Below are 15,287 nucleotides of genomic sequence, written 5' to 3' on the forward strand. Positions count from 1 at the left end.
GGCATAATACATAAATATGCACTTTAACTTGGTTTCAGTTGTCATTTATGCTCTCCAATTTTGGGTGTGCATACTTAAACTTATATAAAATTGAACAAATAGACACGTGTGTCCTACATGACATTCTATGCGTGACAATTCTCACATTCTACATAACATCTATGTCATGTTGAATGTGTGAGTTTATTTGTACAATTTTATATAAGTTTATGTGTCTACTTATGCACATCCAAATTAAAGTCGGAGAACATAGATGACAATTGAATTCAAATTAAATGGTACATTTATGATATGCCTTTAAAATAAATCATTTGCACTACATAACTTATCTTAAATATTTTGAGATGAACTTGCAATGCACGTTTCTAAAAATTAATTAAATTAAATAAAAAAGAAGAAACATGGAAAAAGAAAAATAGTGAGGTGAAAAGGCAAAAGTGCTGCATGCATCTCCTCCAACACGTAAGCTTTCTGTTATATTATTCCCCCATAAACCCCGTCCTTTTTTGTCACGTTATTCCATCCTTGTTCCCCATTATTTTCTCATCGGGACCGTCGATTCACAATCCAACGGTTCAGATCAAATTACTAATTGTTCTTTGCTTTCTCAAAACAAAAATCTCGTGAAAGCGAATTTTGATCTAAAAACAAATAAACGGTCCAATTTTAATTCTAAGATTTAACGGCTAAGATCAAAAGAGTAGCTGATCTCGATTTTTTTTTTTCTCTTGTTCCTATTTATACATGCAGGAATTTTTCTTCTCATTCACCCTTTTTCCTCTCTTTGCTTCGTCAATCTGGTTAGTATTTTCTGTTATCCTTTTTCAATTCTTGTGTTATCTACATTCAGATTATATGGTTTTTGAGGGGGTTAGCTTTATACACATTTGTTTTCTTTGGTCAAGAATGGAAGAGTTATTTCTGTTTTTTTATTTCCATTTTGGATTTCTGCTTCAATTTTTATAGTAATGGGCAGTGGCAGATCTACGTGGGGGTTCGTGGGTTCAGACAAACTCAATAACTTTTTCGTAGACCCTGTATTTGTACTAATAAATTAATTAAATATATATGTATATTAATTTGTGAATCCCTAATAAAATTGATCCACAGTTCTAAAACCCTCAAACTCTTAATCCTGACTCCGCCTCTGGTGGTAACGGGGGAGTTTAGGATTATATATTTTGCTGTTTAGTCAATTTTTTCATGTTTCAGGTCTAATGACATTTATCTATTTTTATGCTTTGCATGGTGTGAGGGGTTTTGTCTCCAGGTGTTTTTTAGGTGATAATATGTAGTACTAGTTGGAAGGACCAGAAATTGTACAAATTTCTGAGATGAAGGGCCTGATTTTTGTTATTCTCTGGCATTTATTTTTGAATTTATGCTGAATTGGGTACGGAACTTGGGATAGAATGGATATAGAGGAATCATATAACTGCACCCAGTTTTTCGAATTGAGGCTTAATTGATTGACAATTGATTTATCTAGTTTCGGCTGCTGCTGTTAGTACTTAGCATTTTCCTATAATTTTTGTGCCTAAACCATGAGTTTGCAAGTGATTAGTTTGCTGAAATGTCATGATTTAGGAGGTTTTGATGGTTTATTAAGAAGAAGAATTTATTTATTTATTTGTCTTGGTTGAATGTTATGATAGTGTTTTTTTCTTGATTGATTGGCTAAAATGAATAATGATTTGAAATCTTATAGGTCAATATGGGAGCAAAAATATTTCTTGTTGCCCTGTTTCTCTCAGCACTGTTATTTCCATTAGCCTCCTCATCAAATGATGGCTTTGTTAGAATTGGGTTGAAAAAAATGAAATTTGATCATAACAACCGACTTGCTGCACGCCTTGAGTCCAAGGAGGGGGACCTTCTGAGGCCGTCTATTAGGAAGTATAACTTCCGTGGTAAACTTGGGGACTCTGAGGATACAGACATTGTAGCACTGAAGAACTATATGGATGCTCAATACTTTGGGGAGATTGGTGTAGGCACTCCACCTCAAAAATTCACTGTAATCTTTGACACTGGTAGCTCGAATTTGTGGGTGCCATCATCCAAGTGCTATTTCTCTGTAAGCTTCTATACATGGTTATGATACAAAGCATAGTAATGAATGCTAACATTAGCCATGCATCCATCTTGAATCTGATGATTGTCTATCTTGTTGCAGGTTCCCTGTTTCTTTCATGCCAAATACAAATCAAGCCTATCAAGTACTTATAAGAAGAATGGTATGTTATTTTACCTTTTTGTATATGGATGCAAATACTTTCTTACGGTCATTTGCTAGCTTGTTGCTGTGTGAAACATATGCTGCCTTCTAATGCCAGTTATTGAATGCTGCTAACTTTAGAATATGTGCCTTCTTGTTCAATATGGAATATGGTGGGGTGTACAGGGTTTTCTCTCAGAGGGCCGTAGGTTTATCTCCCTGTAGCCACCTTTCTTATTGTCCTTGTGTGATTCTCATGGTTGAGTGTATGTCTCAGACTGTTGGGACATAAATGGAGGCTGTTTATTTTGTATTTCTCAGTACATACCATGGTTGGATTTTGCAAAGAACATTAATGCCAGTGTGATCAAAGGTGAAAAGCGCAAAAAAGCTCTAAGGTCAGTTGGTGCTTTAAGCACGAAGTGCAAATAAAGCATGGGCTTTAATGATAAAAAGTGCAAAGGGAGAAAAAATACAAATATATGTATGTATATATATATATATATATGTCTTTAGTCCAAGACTAATGATTATAAACATGAATGACCAAAGAAATTGAAAAAACAAATTATGATAAAGTGAAATATCAATTGTATAGTGTCACTTCTTCAAAAGAAGCTCATTGGCAAGGAAAAGTTTGCCTTAAAACCTTGAATACGACAACAGAAGTGCACATAAAGCGAGGCGAAGCGCTCAACACATTTTGAGCCTCACTTCAGGGCTTAAGCGCGCCTTTAACAATACTGATAAATGCTCTCTCTACGGTGAGCTTTTTGGTGTCTTGTTGTGATTCTAACCTCTGGTTCTTTCTGTATGGATGGAAGATCTTACTTCTTCCTTATTAACTAGGTTTTGCATCTGTGTCTTTGCAAGTTTTTCTCATAAAAAATATTTGCATAAAGAACTAGTTATTGTTGCATTTGTGTTCTATCACAATTCCATTAGCAGTTCATATATCGATCTGATACAGCCTATAGCAGTTGACTAGGTTTACTAGATGTGTTAATTTGCTCCTACCTTGTGAATAATATAATCGATCTTGTCAAATGTTTCCACAATACCTTATTTTGCATTGTATTTCCTGGGATATAGTCCGTGATAATTCTTCAATTTGGCATACAGGGGAGTCTGCTGCAATTCAGTATGGTAGTGGAGCTATTTCTGGATTCTTCAGTGAGGACAATGTGAAAGTTGGTGATCTTGTGGTAATAGATCAGGTAACTACAACCACCCCTCACTTGCTTTAAATTGTCTTGAAGTATAAATCTCATATCTCAAGGTGTTAATGTATTAGGAATTTATTGAGGCAACCCGAGAACCAAGTGTCACATTTTTGGTAGCCAAATTTGATGGTATATTGGGTCTTGGATTCCAGGAGATTTCTGTTGGAAATGCTGTTCCAGTTTGGTACGTGGATGATGCTTTGTTTCCTCTCTTTCTTTCCCATAGACCAAATTCATGCTCTACACCGTTTTTTTTCCAGATGTTGCTTAACGCGTTAAGGACTAAATTTCCATGAATGTAGGATATGCTGGATGTCTCTTTTTGGTTAAATTCACTTTGATAATTAACCTGGGCATCATCTTCTGTCTTTTCCAGGTACAACATGGTCAAACAGGGCCTTATCAAGGAGCCTGTCTTCTCATTTTGGCTCAACCGAAACACAGAGGAAGAGCAAGGGGGAGAAATCGTGTTTGGTGGTGTTGATCCTAATCACTTTAAGGGAGAAATCACTTATGCCCCAGTCACGAGGAAAGGTTATTGGCAGGTGGGTTATTCCATCAATTGGATACTGTCTGCATGTTCATATTTTGCATAACTGCTATCTTATCTTAGTAATATGATTGGCAGTTTGACATGGGTGATGTTCTGATCGATGGTAAAGCTACCGGTATGTTTTGCTTCTGTACCTTTTGAATTGGATTGCCAAATTAGGGGCTATTGCTGAAAGTCAGTCTCTACCTGGATATAGAATCTGCACTTCATTTGAGTTTTCTAACATGAACATATTATGTAGGATACTGTAAAAGTGGGTGCTCTGCTATAGCAGATTCAGGGACTTCTCTCTTGGCTGGTCCAACGGTAATATATATAGCCCTCACTTTGGAACATTAAACAAGTCAATATTTTTTGTTAGTATTATTTTCTTAATTGTTTCCACCATCACTACCAGGAATTGCATTGTCGATTTCCTTTTTTCTCTGAACCTTCCACAGCTTGTTCCGCTACAAAAGTGATGTATTCCTAAGATTCATGAGTTATTAACAAGAAGTTCATATCTGTGTTGTGTTTTAATTTTTCATTCACATAGAGGATAGTACTGAAATTGATTATGTCTTTGGATATACCATCTTTTAGCTTTATTAGCAGGGCAGGGCCAAGTTCTGTAAATCTTCTTATTTCTTTGGCTTGTTCTGTTTAATGGCCAAAGCTGCCACAGTAGGTACTGTTGTTTTTTGCTTCTTGCTGATGGTCTTGCTTTTATGATATTTTAAATGAGTGTGATGCTTCTTATTTTGCCTTCATCGTTCTCTCTATTTATTGTTTACGCTTCTTCTATTTGAGAAGAAAATTACCCAACTTGAAAACTGTAGCCAGTTTTATCTTGTTAACTTTATAAATGTCATCAATATAATCTAAGGAGAAAAATCTGCAATTGTTTGTCTCGGCAATTGTACACCTGAAATGCTTCCAAGGCTGAGCAGTCTCAAAACATCCCTTTTCTTGCAGACTGTAATTACTATGATAAATCAAGCTATTGGAGCCTCTGGAGTTGCAAGCCAACAATGCAAAGCTGTAATTCAGCAGTACGGGCAAACAATCATGGATTTGCTGTTAGCAGAGGTGAGCATTCAACTGTTTAACTGCAGTTTCATTTGTTTGATGTGCAATTACTGCAGAATAGCAGTTGGTATCTATTTGTCTTTCCCGATTATCTCATTGGTCAGTTTTTAAGTAGGCACATCCAAAGAAGGTCTGCTCACAGGTTGGAGTATGCACTTTTGATGGAACTCACGGAGTTAGGTTAGTCTTCAGGCTCTATCTGCCCTGCGGGGACCATATAGTGCATTAGTTAATCCATCACGTTGATATAAATGCTGGATCTTTCTGTGGCTTCTTCTGCAGTATGGGAATTGAGAGTGTTGTGAATGAGAAAGCTGGCAGATCAGCAGGACCACACGATGGTGTGTGCTCTGCTTGTGAAATGGCAGTCATATGGATGGAGAATCAACTGAGACAAAACCAGACTCAAGATCGCATATTGGACTATGTGAACGAGGTAAAAAGTCCTGTCGCTATAATTTTCTCCTTTTGTTCGATTCAGATTGCTGACTGACTGACAGCTTTGCGAGCGTCTCCCAAGCCCAATGGGAGAATCAGCTGTTGACTGTGGAAAGCTTTCTTCCATGCCTACAGTCTCCTTCACAATTGGTGGCAAAGTGTTTGACCTCTCCCCCAATGAGGTATGCTTTAAAATGGTTTTTAACTGTAATACTTAGCTATGCCTCTCTAGAGCAACATTTGTCAAACATGAAAGAAAAAAAACAAGAAGTACTTCTATATTTGAGATTGTGAGTAGTTGGATTTTTACGTCAATTTACATATCATATTTTCCAACTTAGATATCTAAGAAAATCTGCATATGATCTTTGTGCTTTGTAAAGGTACTTGTTGTTTTTGTGGAAGTATATTACTTGACAACCTTGCTAAGGCATACAGCTTGAGAGAAGGTCCAAGGAATCCAGATTAGATGCTGTCTTCCTACACATACATACACACACACACCCCTCACCACCCCATAACAAAAAGTTAGGTCTGATTCAGCATAGAACTAATCTTTCAAAGAAGAAAACTCATCAAGTGCACACCAAATCACTTGATCAAATTCGATTTTTTTTCTAAATTTGTTTGTTGTATGGTTTAGTAAAGAGGGTGAGCTTTGAATAATTTAGGGTAGACCTTATCTTACAAAAAAAAGGAGTTCAGGTACTACACAAAATCACTATGACCATATGCAACTTTTCTTTACCAGACCACCTCTCCCGAGTCTTCCCTGTCCTTCCAATGAATATTTTCCAACATTAAATGTGTAAAGTTGCAAGTCGATGTGTGGATCCTTTTCAGTTTGTTCCAGTTGTGTTCCTTTTAACTTGCTGTCTTAGATATGAATGTATGTACTGATTTTGGATTCTTTTCCTGCTATCAGTACATACTCAAGGTTGGCGAGGGTGATAAAGCACAATGTATTAGTGGCTTCATTGGCTTGGATATTCCTCCTCCCCGTGGACCTCTCTGGTAAATTTATCTTCATATGTTTTCTCTTTCGAAGCTTATAAATAGCCAGCGATCCTTTTAATGCTGTACTGTATATGGTTACAGGATCTTGGGTGATATTTTCATGGGTCGATATCACACCGTCTTCGATTATGGCAAACTCAGAGTTGGATTTGCTGAAGCAGCTTAATGTAACTAATGCCTCTACATTCACCCCTCTTATATATATAGAGAGAGAGATATAACAAATGGGATTGAATGTATGAACACTCCAAGGCGTTAGAAAAACCATACTTGTAAATATTTACCTTTTCACTTCGACTGCGTGATGTAGCACTGCTACTATATACTGTGTGTTTTACTGATATTTGTGAAGAGAGCTTAAAATTACTTCATCAATTGTTCCTTGTGTGTGCAAGAATAATATAAGTTCATTTTCTTTCTCTAATTTAGCTACTTTATTTTCTGATTATTTTCATGTTGGACTGGTCAAGAAACAATTTCTCTAAGAAAATGAGTTCCCTAATGAAAATATGATTTTAGGATAATATTTTGTGTTTGTGTATTGAACACAGGAAAAATAAGTAAGAAATCTATTTATACTTTTCGTGGAAAAAACATTTCCAATCATATCGAACACACTCTGAAGATTTCATAATCATTTCGCTGTAAACTGAATATGAAGAACAAGGTCATCTGACTTTTGAAGTTGTGTTTGATAGGCATGCTCAAAATGATGATAGCAGTAAGACCAAATTAGTTGCACCTTGCCACTGAGAGGAACTGTTTGAATGTTGTCCATGTGAATTGTAAGACCTCGATCTCGTCCATATCTTCCACCAGAGAGTTTTTAATGTTAAGGTCTCTAATTGAACAACTATAGTCTTGGATTTCCAGTTAATTTAGGACAACTTTTTTGAGCTAAAGTGATAGTAGTTAAAATAAGATGGGAGGGAGAATTCAACAAGAATGGGCAAAGTGCATTTAAAGGAACCCTTTAACAAAGCTACAGAAATGTCATCACCAAATTTACGCCTACTTTCTGGAAAGCCGTCTTAGTGGACGAAGTTGGCAATGACAGCAGAGACGGATCACATTTCCTGATGATATATGTTGAAAGAAGAAAATTCTAGTATTCATAATGTTTAAACCCCTTTTGCATCGCAGAATTCTTTACGACATGAAGACTATGATAGAGAGAAAAATGAAAAACACTCTCAGAGCTTGTCATCCAGCTTTTGAGCAGGGACGTTACGACAAAATCATTGCAGGTCTTTTCACACGGCTGGGACATGGTTCTTTATGAAACCTTCTTGCTATCAGAACGTGACAATGTACGATCCAGTGATTGCAATTGAGAACGAAGATTTTGGTTTTCCTCAAGTAAGCGGTCATATTCAAGAAGAAATCCCTCTGACTGCTTTTTTAGAGCACCTGCATTGGCTTCAGCACTGCTTGCTTCTTTCGCCTTCTCCTCCAGTTCTAACTCCAGCTGCCTAATTTTTTCACGCAATGCACTTGCCTCTCCCTCCAAAGTTTTGATCTCCTCTGAAGCTCCACTCTTTCCATCCTCAAAGGCTCTGTTTTGCTTTTTCACAGCTTCCATGGTCTTCCTCCTTATACTAAGTTCTCTTATATAATGATGTAGTTTATCAATCATAAAGGCGAGGAAGAGGGAGAATCCTGCACACAAGGTTAATTGTGAAATCCAAAAGTCAAACAACACCAAAAGAAACTGGGAACAAAAGACAGGGATAAAGTGCAATACATCTCTCCCTCAAATCAGATGTCTTTCTAGACACTCTAAAAAGCCTAGAAAGGTTACATGCCATACAATTGCCAGCATTAATATCCATAAATACAAAGCAAATTCTCTAGTAAATAACTTTAAGTTTACTATAAGACCAGGCTGTAGATAAACGTCAAAAGGAAAACATATCAAGTTGATTGCAAGTGAGAAAGAACTTGTGAACCACATTTTACAAATACTTATTAATACACATCTAAATATACTTAGCATTACAATATGGGAAAAAGAGAGTATCACTTGCTAGCTCCTTTTACATCGCATAGCAGTAAAAGTGGAAACATAGCCATCATTAGTAACATTTATGCATCACTGTGACAACATGACTTCAAAAGAATCAATAGCTTGCACAAAACTATGTCCATGCAGGACTGTTCTTCCAATTTCTCTATCTTTGATCCATGAGCATTTCCCTTAAATGATTTTTTTTAATAACCAATAAATCCACAAGGGCCAGTGGCACACGGTTTGAAATTCAATGACTAATGGGCTTGCCCCTCTACCCTTCCCCACTTAAATACCAAACTTCAGTCTGTGGCAGGTTCAAACCCATGACATGTTCCTACCTAACCCACACGCTATACGTTACGTTCTTACCACTAGATCAAAGCCCTATTAGCCCATTTCCTTGAGATTCTTCCTAGTCTTAACTTCTATTCCTTTTGATTGAAAAAACTTCCAAAACCAAACCAAGGGAAGAATCGAGCAATACTCTTATCTGTTAAACACCCATATAACCACTCCACAGTGACATAACTCTCTTTATGGGCATCACTCTAAAAGGGGGCTAGCAGCAGCACAGATCTATGTAGAAGGGTGGGGGTGCCACACCACCTGAACGCCTCAGTTTAGACTTTGTATGAATACTTGTATGAGAAATAGAATAACTAATGATCGTGTCACCAGGAGAACTGATAGACCGAAAGGTGCCAGTGGTGAAGGGTCAAGTTTTACTCTCAAGGACTTGTGTTTGATTCCTATCTGGTGCACTTCTCAAAAAAAAATTAGTAAGCTGCATTTAGGACACACATCAACATGATATCTTAATTATAAAACTTTTTAACTTAATCTTTGTTGATCTTTTTTCTTTTATGAAATTTTGACGACTTGAGTTTTCTTCTCTTCATTTTAACCATAAAAGATAAATAGTTTCCCTCTTCTAAGTTGTATGCCATGTGCCAAATTATCATAATTATTACATTTTTCCATTCAGTCATTTGTCTATATAAATAAAAAGAAAACTAACACCATAAACCGAAACCCAAAGTTGGTCAAACAGACCAAATGTTTACTCTATTCGGATCGAGTAAATAGCAACATGCCTACGTTCAAGATAGTGTGCAACCAGAACCTCCAAGTTCTAGATCTGCCTCTGGTGGCAATATCGAGGGAGAACAAGTCTAGGAGGACAACGTAGTTCATCTAGACAGTAAGCACAAATGTGACTTCACAGATGCAAGTTTCAGAACTATCTCAGTGACAATGCCCTGATTCAAGAATCTGGCAGAATGCCTATTGAAACATCTCAACTAAATGAAAAATTCTAGCTTAGAAATAAACAGCCAGAAAGACCAACACCAGGCTATGACATGTTTGAATGTGTACCTTTTACTTCCTTCTCATAAGAGTTGAATAATCTGTTAATTAGAACAGTAGAAGGCAGAGTAGTGGCGAGAACATAAAAGTAGATTGAATTTGTGGTTGGACTCAAATCATCCATTCTCATATCGAGTAGTTGCTAAATGCTCACTTAAGAACATATTAAAGATATTGTCTTGAATGAAAACTAAATTGCTTTTCCAAAGAACCCTCGGCATGTCTTTGTAAAGAATTAATAAAATAAATTATTGTATACGAACGTTTAACATATAATTAAATACAAAAACCAACAGATGAGGCTATCACATACATAGATTAACCCCTCCCCCAAAAGGAAAAAGGAAAAAAAGAATCAAAGTGAAGGAGTGTGGTTGAGATGCAGACAGTAAGAACAGATCAAATAGAATTTGATCAAGCAAGTATAATCCATAGATCATTATTTCAGTACACCCTTCTACGGCTAAGATATCAACTTTTGGTCTGAAGTAATTTGTAGAGGAAGGCAGAAAGTAAAGCCAGAGCATATTCACCTAGCCGTTCATATTCAACTGCAGTACCCACATAGTACTCCCTCCATTAAGGTGGTTGCTAGGCAGGGAGTTAAAAATTTAAAGAATAATTTTGACATATAAGCCAAATATATGAAAAGTACCAAAGTTATCTTTTAAATGAGTGGTGGTGAGAGTTTTAGATGTCTTTTTTTTTTGTCTCCTCGTATAAAGGAAAGAAATGTTATATCAAGTGAGTACTAAGAAATTCTGTCATTAATGGTAAAATGGGAATGATAAGCTCATATAGTTTCTAATAAAGAAAAATGAATCATTATTTGGGACAAACTAAAAAAAGGAAAACGGGATAAAGGAAGTAATTTTTTATCTAGTATTCACAATATGCACTGACTGGCCTATAGCCCGATGCCACGGGTGGAGAAAACCATGCATAAGTTTGCAAAGTTGACTGTATAAGACAAGATCTCCACCACTCCATTCTAACCCGCAGTTTTACCAAAATAAATGAGGTTTCCTCCTTTTTTAAGAGCACTAAAGCTATGCATTCTTATTAGTTTTTCTAACACCGTTATGCTTAAAGAAGTGAAGATCAAATGATGTATATAGCAATGGATAATAAGGACAACAACAGTTCTTGTGCAAAAAGAAGTGTGTCACTAGCATCTACAGTTTTTAGCATTCCCCATTCAATCATTAATACACAGATCGTCATGAACTATTCATAAGTATGTCACTTATCAAGAGTAATAGAACAATGTTTAGCGAGGACTGAATAGAACCACTATCATATAATAAGATTCTCAAAAAGAACTAGGGAATCAAACTTTAATTTGACACTTAAGCTAACAAACCGAAGAAATCAACATTATTCAGATCAATTAGACCTTAATTAGTATAGACTATATACAAAATGAAATAAAAGGTATAAGCTTCACTGTGAATAAATAAACTATAAAAGCTGTAATTCCAAGTAAATCACTGATTTTTGCTCATACTTCAGAAGCATTATACATATGAACAATAATTCAAATCATTTAGTTAAAAAGTTGCAGGGATAAAGGAAGAGAAAAGTTTTGCAGTTTATAAATGCAGCAATTCAGACAACAATGCAGCAAATAGATATACCAGAAAACATAAGGGAAAAAAAAGAATCTTAGAAGAGGCAATTGAATTTCAAAAAACAGAACAAGAGGAAGGTTTATTGTATAGATAGGTGCATTTCTACATACATTTGTGTGTGTTATTCTTATATATATGTATGTATGTATATAGTTTTGAGTCTGAGATGGTAGTGCAAGTGAACCCACTGTTTGTATGCTGGAGAGCTGATCCTGCATACAAGCAGTGGATGCACGTGCACAGCATGTGTTAATAAAGCCATTGGTTCATTGCATAAAGTGATGAAGCAATGTAAATTTAGGAGTTATAGCTTTATGTGTTAAGCCATACGCTTTAGAGAAGTGTACACTTCCAACGCTGATGCAAAAAGTGATCCCAACTAGAAGAGGTCGGTTCTCCAAATCTCAACTTTTGAGGAGTTCGATTATATCTTTATGGTATTTTTAATTTTCTGTGAACTGTGTGTTTCACTTCAAAGAAGCGTGCACTTTGCTTCAAGGCCCATGAACCTTATTGTTTTATTTTACACCTTTTGCTTTAAAAAACACTGTACACTACCATCTCAGACTCGGGCCCCATTTGTTTGCATTAAGATTAAGACATTTGAAATTTGAATGCACATTTAAATGATTAAGATGTTGTCAATATCTGAATGAGCATAATTTATTTATTTTTAAATATAATAAATGTATAATTCGAATAAAAGTAATTAAAATATTAGAAAAAACATAAATTTAATAAAATAAATCATTATTTGATATAAAGAATGTAGATTCATGTTTGCTAGTGATGGTGGTGATAGTTAGTGCTAATGGCTAGTAATGGTGAGTGTGATAAGTGTGATGGTAGAGGTGGTTGATGTAGTAGTGACTAGTGAGTAACGTGATGATGGCGGTTGGTAGTGGTGGTAATGTTAATGGTAAGTATGATGGTGGAGGTGGTTAGTGTTGTAGTGACTGCCGCGATGGTGGCAGTTGATAGTGGTGGTTGTGATAGTAGAGTTGGTTGATGTTAGTAGTTGGCCGTGCTGGTAGTGGTGGTGGAGTTGGTTGATGTTGCCAGTTGGCGGTATTTGTAGTGGTGGTTGATGATGGTGTTGGTGGTAGTTGGCAGTTGTGCTAAATGTGATGGTGGAGGTGGTTGGTAGAAGGGATTAGTCGCGGTGGTGGTAGCAATTGATAGTGTTGTTGAAGTCAGTGATAGCGGCAATGCATATAATAATGACGGAGGTGGTAGGTGTGGCAGCGAGTGACAATACTGGTTGAGATGGTGGTTGTGATGGCAGAGGTGGTGGATGGTGGTGGATGGTGGTGGTAGTGGTTGAGATGACAAAGGTAGTTGGTGGTGGTTATGAATATAGTGGTGGTGAAAATTATCCATACAATAATATCTCTTAATTATATTTAGACTTCTTTCACAATGATCAAGATCTATTAGACCAAGTAAGTGATTAAATTTTAATATAAAAAATGCACTTAATGACCTAAGGTCTGAACCATTCAGATTTAGACCTAAGTACAAACAAATGAGGCCTCAAACTATGTCGTATATGCATACAACAAATTTGAAGGATCATTTGAGAATCTGTATGTACATTGAGAGGGCTCTGTACCTACTACCTCCGAATCCGGAATCTACCTCTACTCCGTGCACGCACACATATTTTATATAAATTTATTCATCTAATTAATTAATTAATTTACATCCATAAGTTTCAGAAATACAAGTACTTCCTCGGTCAAATTGTGGCGCTTTTGGATATCAATAGTCTAATTTTTAGTTTTGACCATTAATTCGGACAAGAAATTAAGTTTTTAGAAATAAAATTTACATATTTAAAAAGTATTAAAATATTTAAAACACCTTAAGTTTTGACTATCAAATCCAAAGGTGCCGAATAAATTGGAACGGTGCAAATAGTATAATTGGAGGTAGTCTAATCACATCGGATATACAAGTCAATATCAAAACTGGTAAACTAAATTAGAGAGACAGAAGATGAGAGTTTGGTTACCCATAAGAGAAGCTTCTAGAAGATGTTGAGCCAAAAGAATCTGATCAGTTGGAGTAATATCACCACCTTCATCGACCCAGCGCGTGTGGATCGATGCAACACTGTAGATGGTGGACATCATAACCACGAAGACAGTTCCAGCAACAGTTTTCATAATGATTGGGCCTCGTCCTCTCTTCACCCGATCAAGCCCCATTATAACAAGCTTCCTTAATGGCGTCTTGAAGACGAAGATGATGATTAATGCCATTTCAGCAAAAATCAAAGTGAAAAGTAACTGAATCATAATTCTAATCGATTGATTTCTACGGATGGATTTCAGAGCAGGAGACTCAGCTGAGAAGGGCGACCACGACGAAGAAAAGAGAAGAAGAAGAAGAATTTGATTTGGAAAGGTTTTTGCATCTTCAATTGCATTTATGTACAGGGCTCTTAATTACAATCAGGTCCCTCAATATTTTAGAAATGTAAATTTGGTGTTCTTGGTTGGTGTACTGGACTGGGGGTTTCTTTAGTTACTTCCATTTTCATTTTATTTATTTATTTTAGTAAATTAAGAAGAAAAAATATTATTGTTAATAAGTATTATTTTATTATTAATTAATTATATAAAGTGTTATTACTCAAATTTATATTTTTAACATATAATTAATAAGATTAATTTAGTAAAATAAATTCCTAATAGATACTTTTTTTAAATAAGGGAAAAATGTCTGAAATATATTCGAACTTTGACTGAAATTGCTGTAACAATATCAAACTTTGGAAATGACATTTTACCCCCTGCACTAATTAATAGTGTATTTTAAAAGTATATATGTGCCCACGTCGACATCATAAATATTGCATTATTATAAATAGTAACATGTCCACGTGGGCACATATATACCTTTAAAATACACTTTTAAATAGTGCAGGGATAAAAAGGTCCTCCATAAAGTTTGGTATCGTAATAGCAATTTCGGCCAATATTAAAGTATTTTTCAGACCCTTTTCCCTTAAAATAAATATCAAGTCAACATGGGTCAAGTAAAAATAAAATAAAAGGCATAGTTATCATATTTCTCTTTTGATTTTGCATGCTTCTTAAGAAATAAAACCAAAAAAAAAGTTGTTTATTAATTTACCCTTTATGTCTTTTCAATAAATATTTTCTTTATTTAAAAATAAAATTAAGTTAAACTCTGTGTTATTTGAACAATCCTAATATCAATCAATAATCACTTATTTGAACTCTTCAAATTTATAATTTTCATACTAAGTAATTAATATCGGTTCCTTTTTTAAAATACTTAAGATTTGTTTGGACATGTGATATGAATTCATCATATGAAATCAAATTAATGTGAAGTCCAAGTTTTGTTTGTACATGTAATTGAAGAATTCATAAGTTATGAAAACTATCAAAATTTCTCCAATTCTTATACATCTTACTAAATGAGCAAACCAAAGCTTATAATAAACAAGATATCAGAATATCCTTAGCCACCATTAGGGGTGTTCATGGGTTGGTTTGGATCGGTTATTGGTCAAAACCAAAACCAAAACCAAACCAACTTAATCGGTTTTAAAATTATCAAAACCAAACCAAACCAAATATAATATACATTTATCGGTTTGGTGATTATCGGTTTCGGTTTGGTTTGGTTCAGTTATTCGGTTATTAACCATACACAAAGATAAAAGAAACAATTCATTTAAAATGTGAAAAAAGTGACAACAATCCATTCAAAACGAAAAATAGTT

General features: G+C 35.3%; 2 protein-coding genes across 2 annotated transcripts; one reads left to right on the forward strand and one right to left on the reverse strand.

Moving 5' to 3' along the window:
* The first annotated feature begins 753 nt into the window (after positions 1–753).
* Positions 754–6,880, forward strand: LOC102606096 (aspartic proteinase-like). Its single transcript, XM_006350412.2, has 14 exons — positions 754–800; positions 1,709–2,077; positions 2,177–2,237; positions 3,341–3,435; positions 3,513–3,625; positions 3,818–3,986; positions 4,070–4,109; positions 4,236–4,300; positions 4,949–5,062; positions 5,178–5,242; positions 5,345–5,498; positions 5,563–5,682; positions 6,426–6,514; positions 6,599–6,880. Exons 2-14 carry the CDS (start codon positions 1,715–1,717, stop codon positions 6,681–6,683), a joined length of 1,533 nt encoding a protein of 510 aa, XP_006350474.1. The 5' UTR covers positions 754–800; positions 1,709–1,714; the 3' UTR covers positions 6,684–6,880.
* Positions 6,881–7,452: 572 nt separating this feature from the next.
* Positions 7,453–13,936, reverse strand: LOC102606435 (B-cell receptor-associated protein 31-like). Its single transcript, XM_006350413.2, has 2 exons — positions 13,542–13,936; positions 7,453–8,176 (listed from the first exon to the last, which is right to left on the reverse strand). The coding sequence occupies exons 1-2, from the start codon at positions 13,825–13,827 to the stop codon at positions 7,794–7,796; spliced, it is 669 nt and encodes a 222-aa protein (XP_006350475.1). The 5' UTR covers positions 13,828–13,936; the 3' UTR covers positions 7,453–7,793.
* Between the last annotated feature and the right edge of the window lie 1,351 nt (positions 13,937–15,287).

Source organism: Solanum tuberosum, unplaced genomic scaffold (genome assembly GCF_000226075.1).
Source record: "Solanum tuberosum cultivar DM 1-3 516 R44 unplaced genomic scaffold, SolTub_3.0 scf00122, whole genome shotgun sequence".
Taxonomy (NCBI): domain Eukaryota; kingdom Viridiplantae; phylum Streptophyta; class Magnoliopsida; order Solanales; family Solanaceae; genus Solanum; species Solanum tuberosum.

Bases quoted from the DNA above. Each gene is read 5' to 3' on its own strand.
- LOC102606435 (XM_006350413.2), bottom strand. From the start codon at position 13,827: ATGATTCAGTTACTTTTCACTTTGATTTTTGCTGAAATGGCATTAATC. The intron at 8,177-13,541 runs GTAACCAAACTC...CCTTGTGTGCAG, and splicing joins TCTAGAAGCTTCTCTTATGG to GATTCTCCCTCTTCCTCGCC.
- LOC102606096 (XM_006350412.2), top strand. From the start codon at position 1,715: ATGGGAGCAAAAATATTTCTTGTTGCCCTGTTTCTCTCAGCACTGTTA. The intron at 2,078-2,176 runs GTAAGCTTCTAT...ATCTTGTTGCAG, and splicing joins CATCCAAGTGCTATTTCTCT to GTTCCCTGTTTCTTTCATGC. The intron at 3,987-4,069 runs GTGGGTTATTCC...TATGATTGGCAG, and splicing joins CGAGGAAAGGTTATTGGCAG to TTTGACATGGGTGATGTTCT.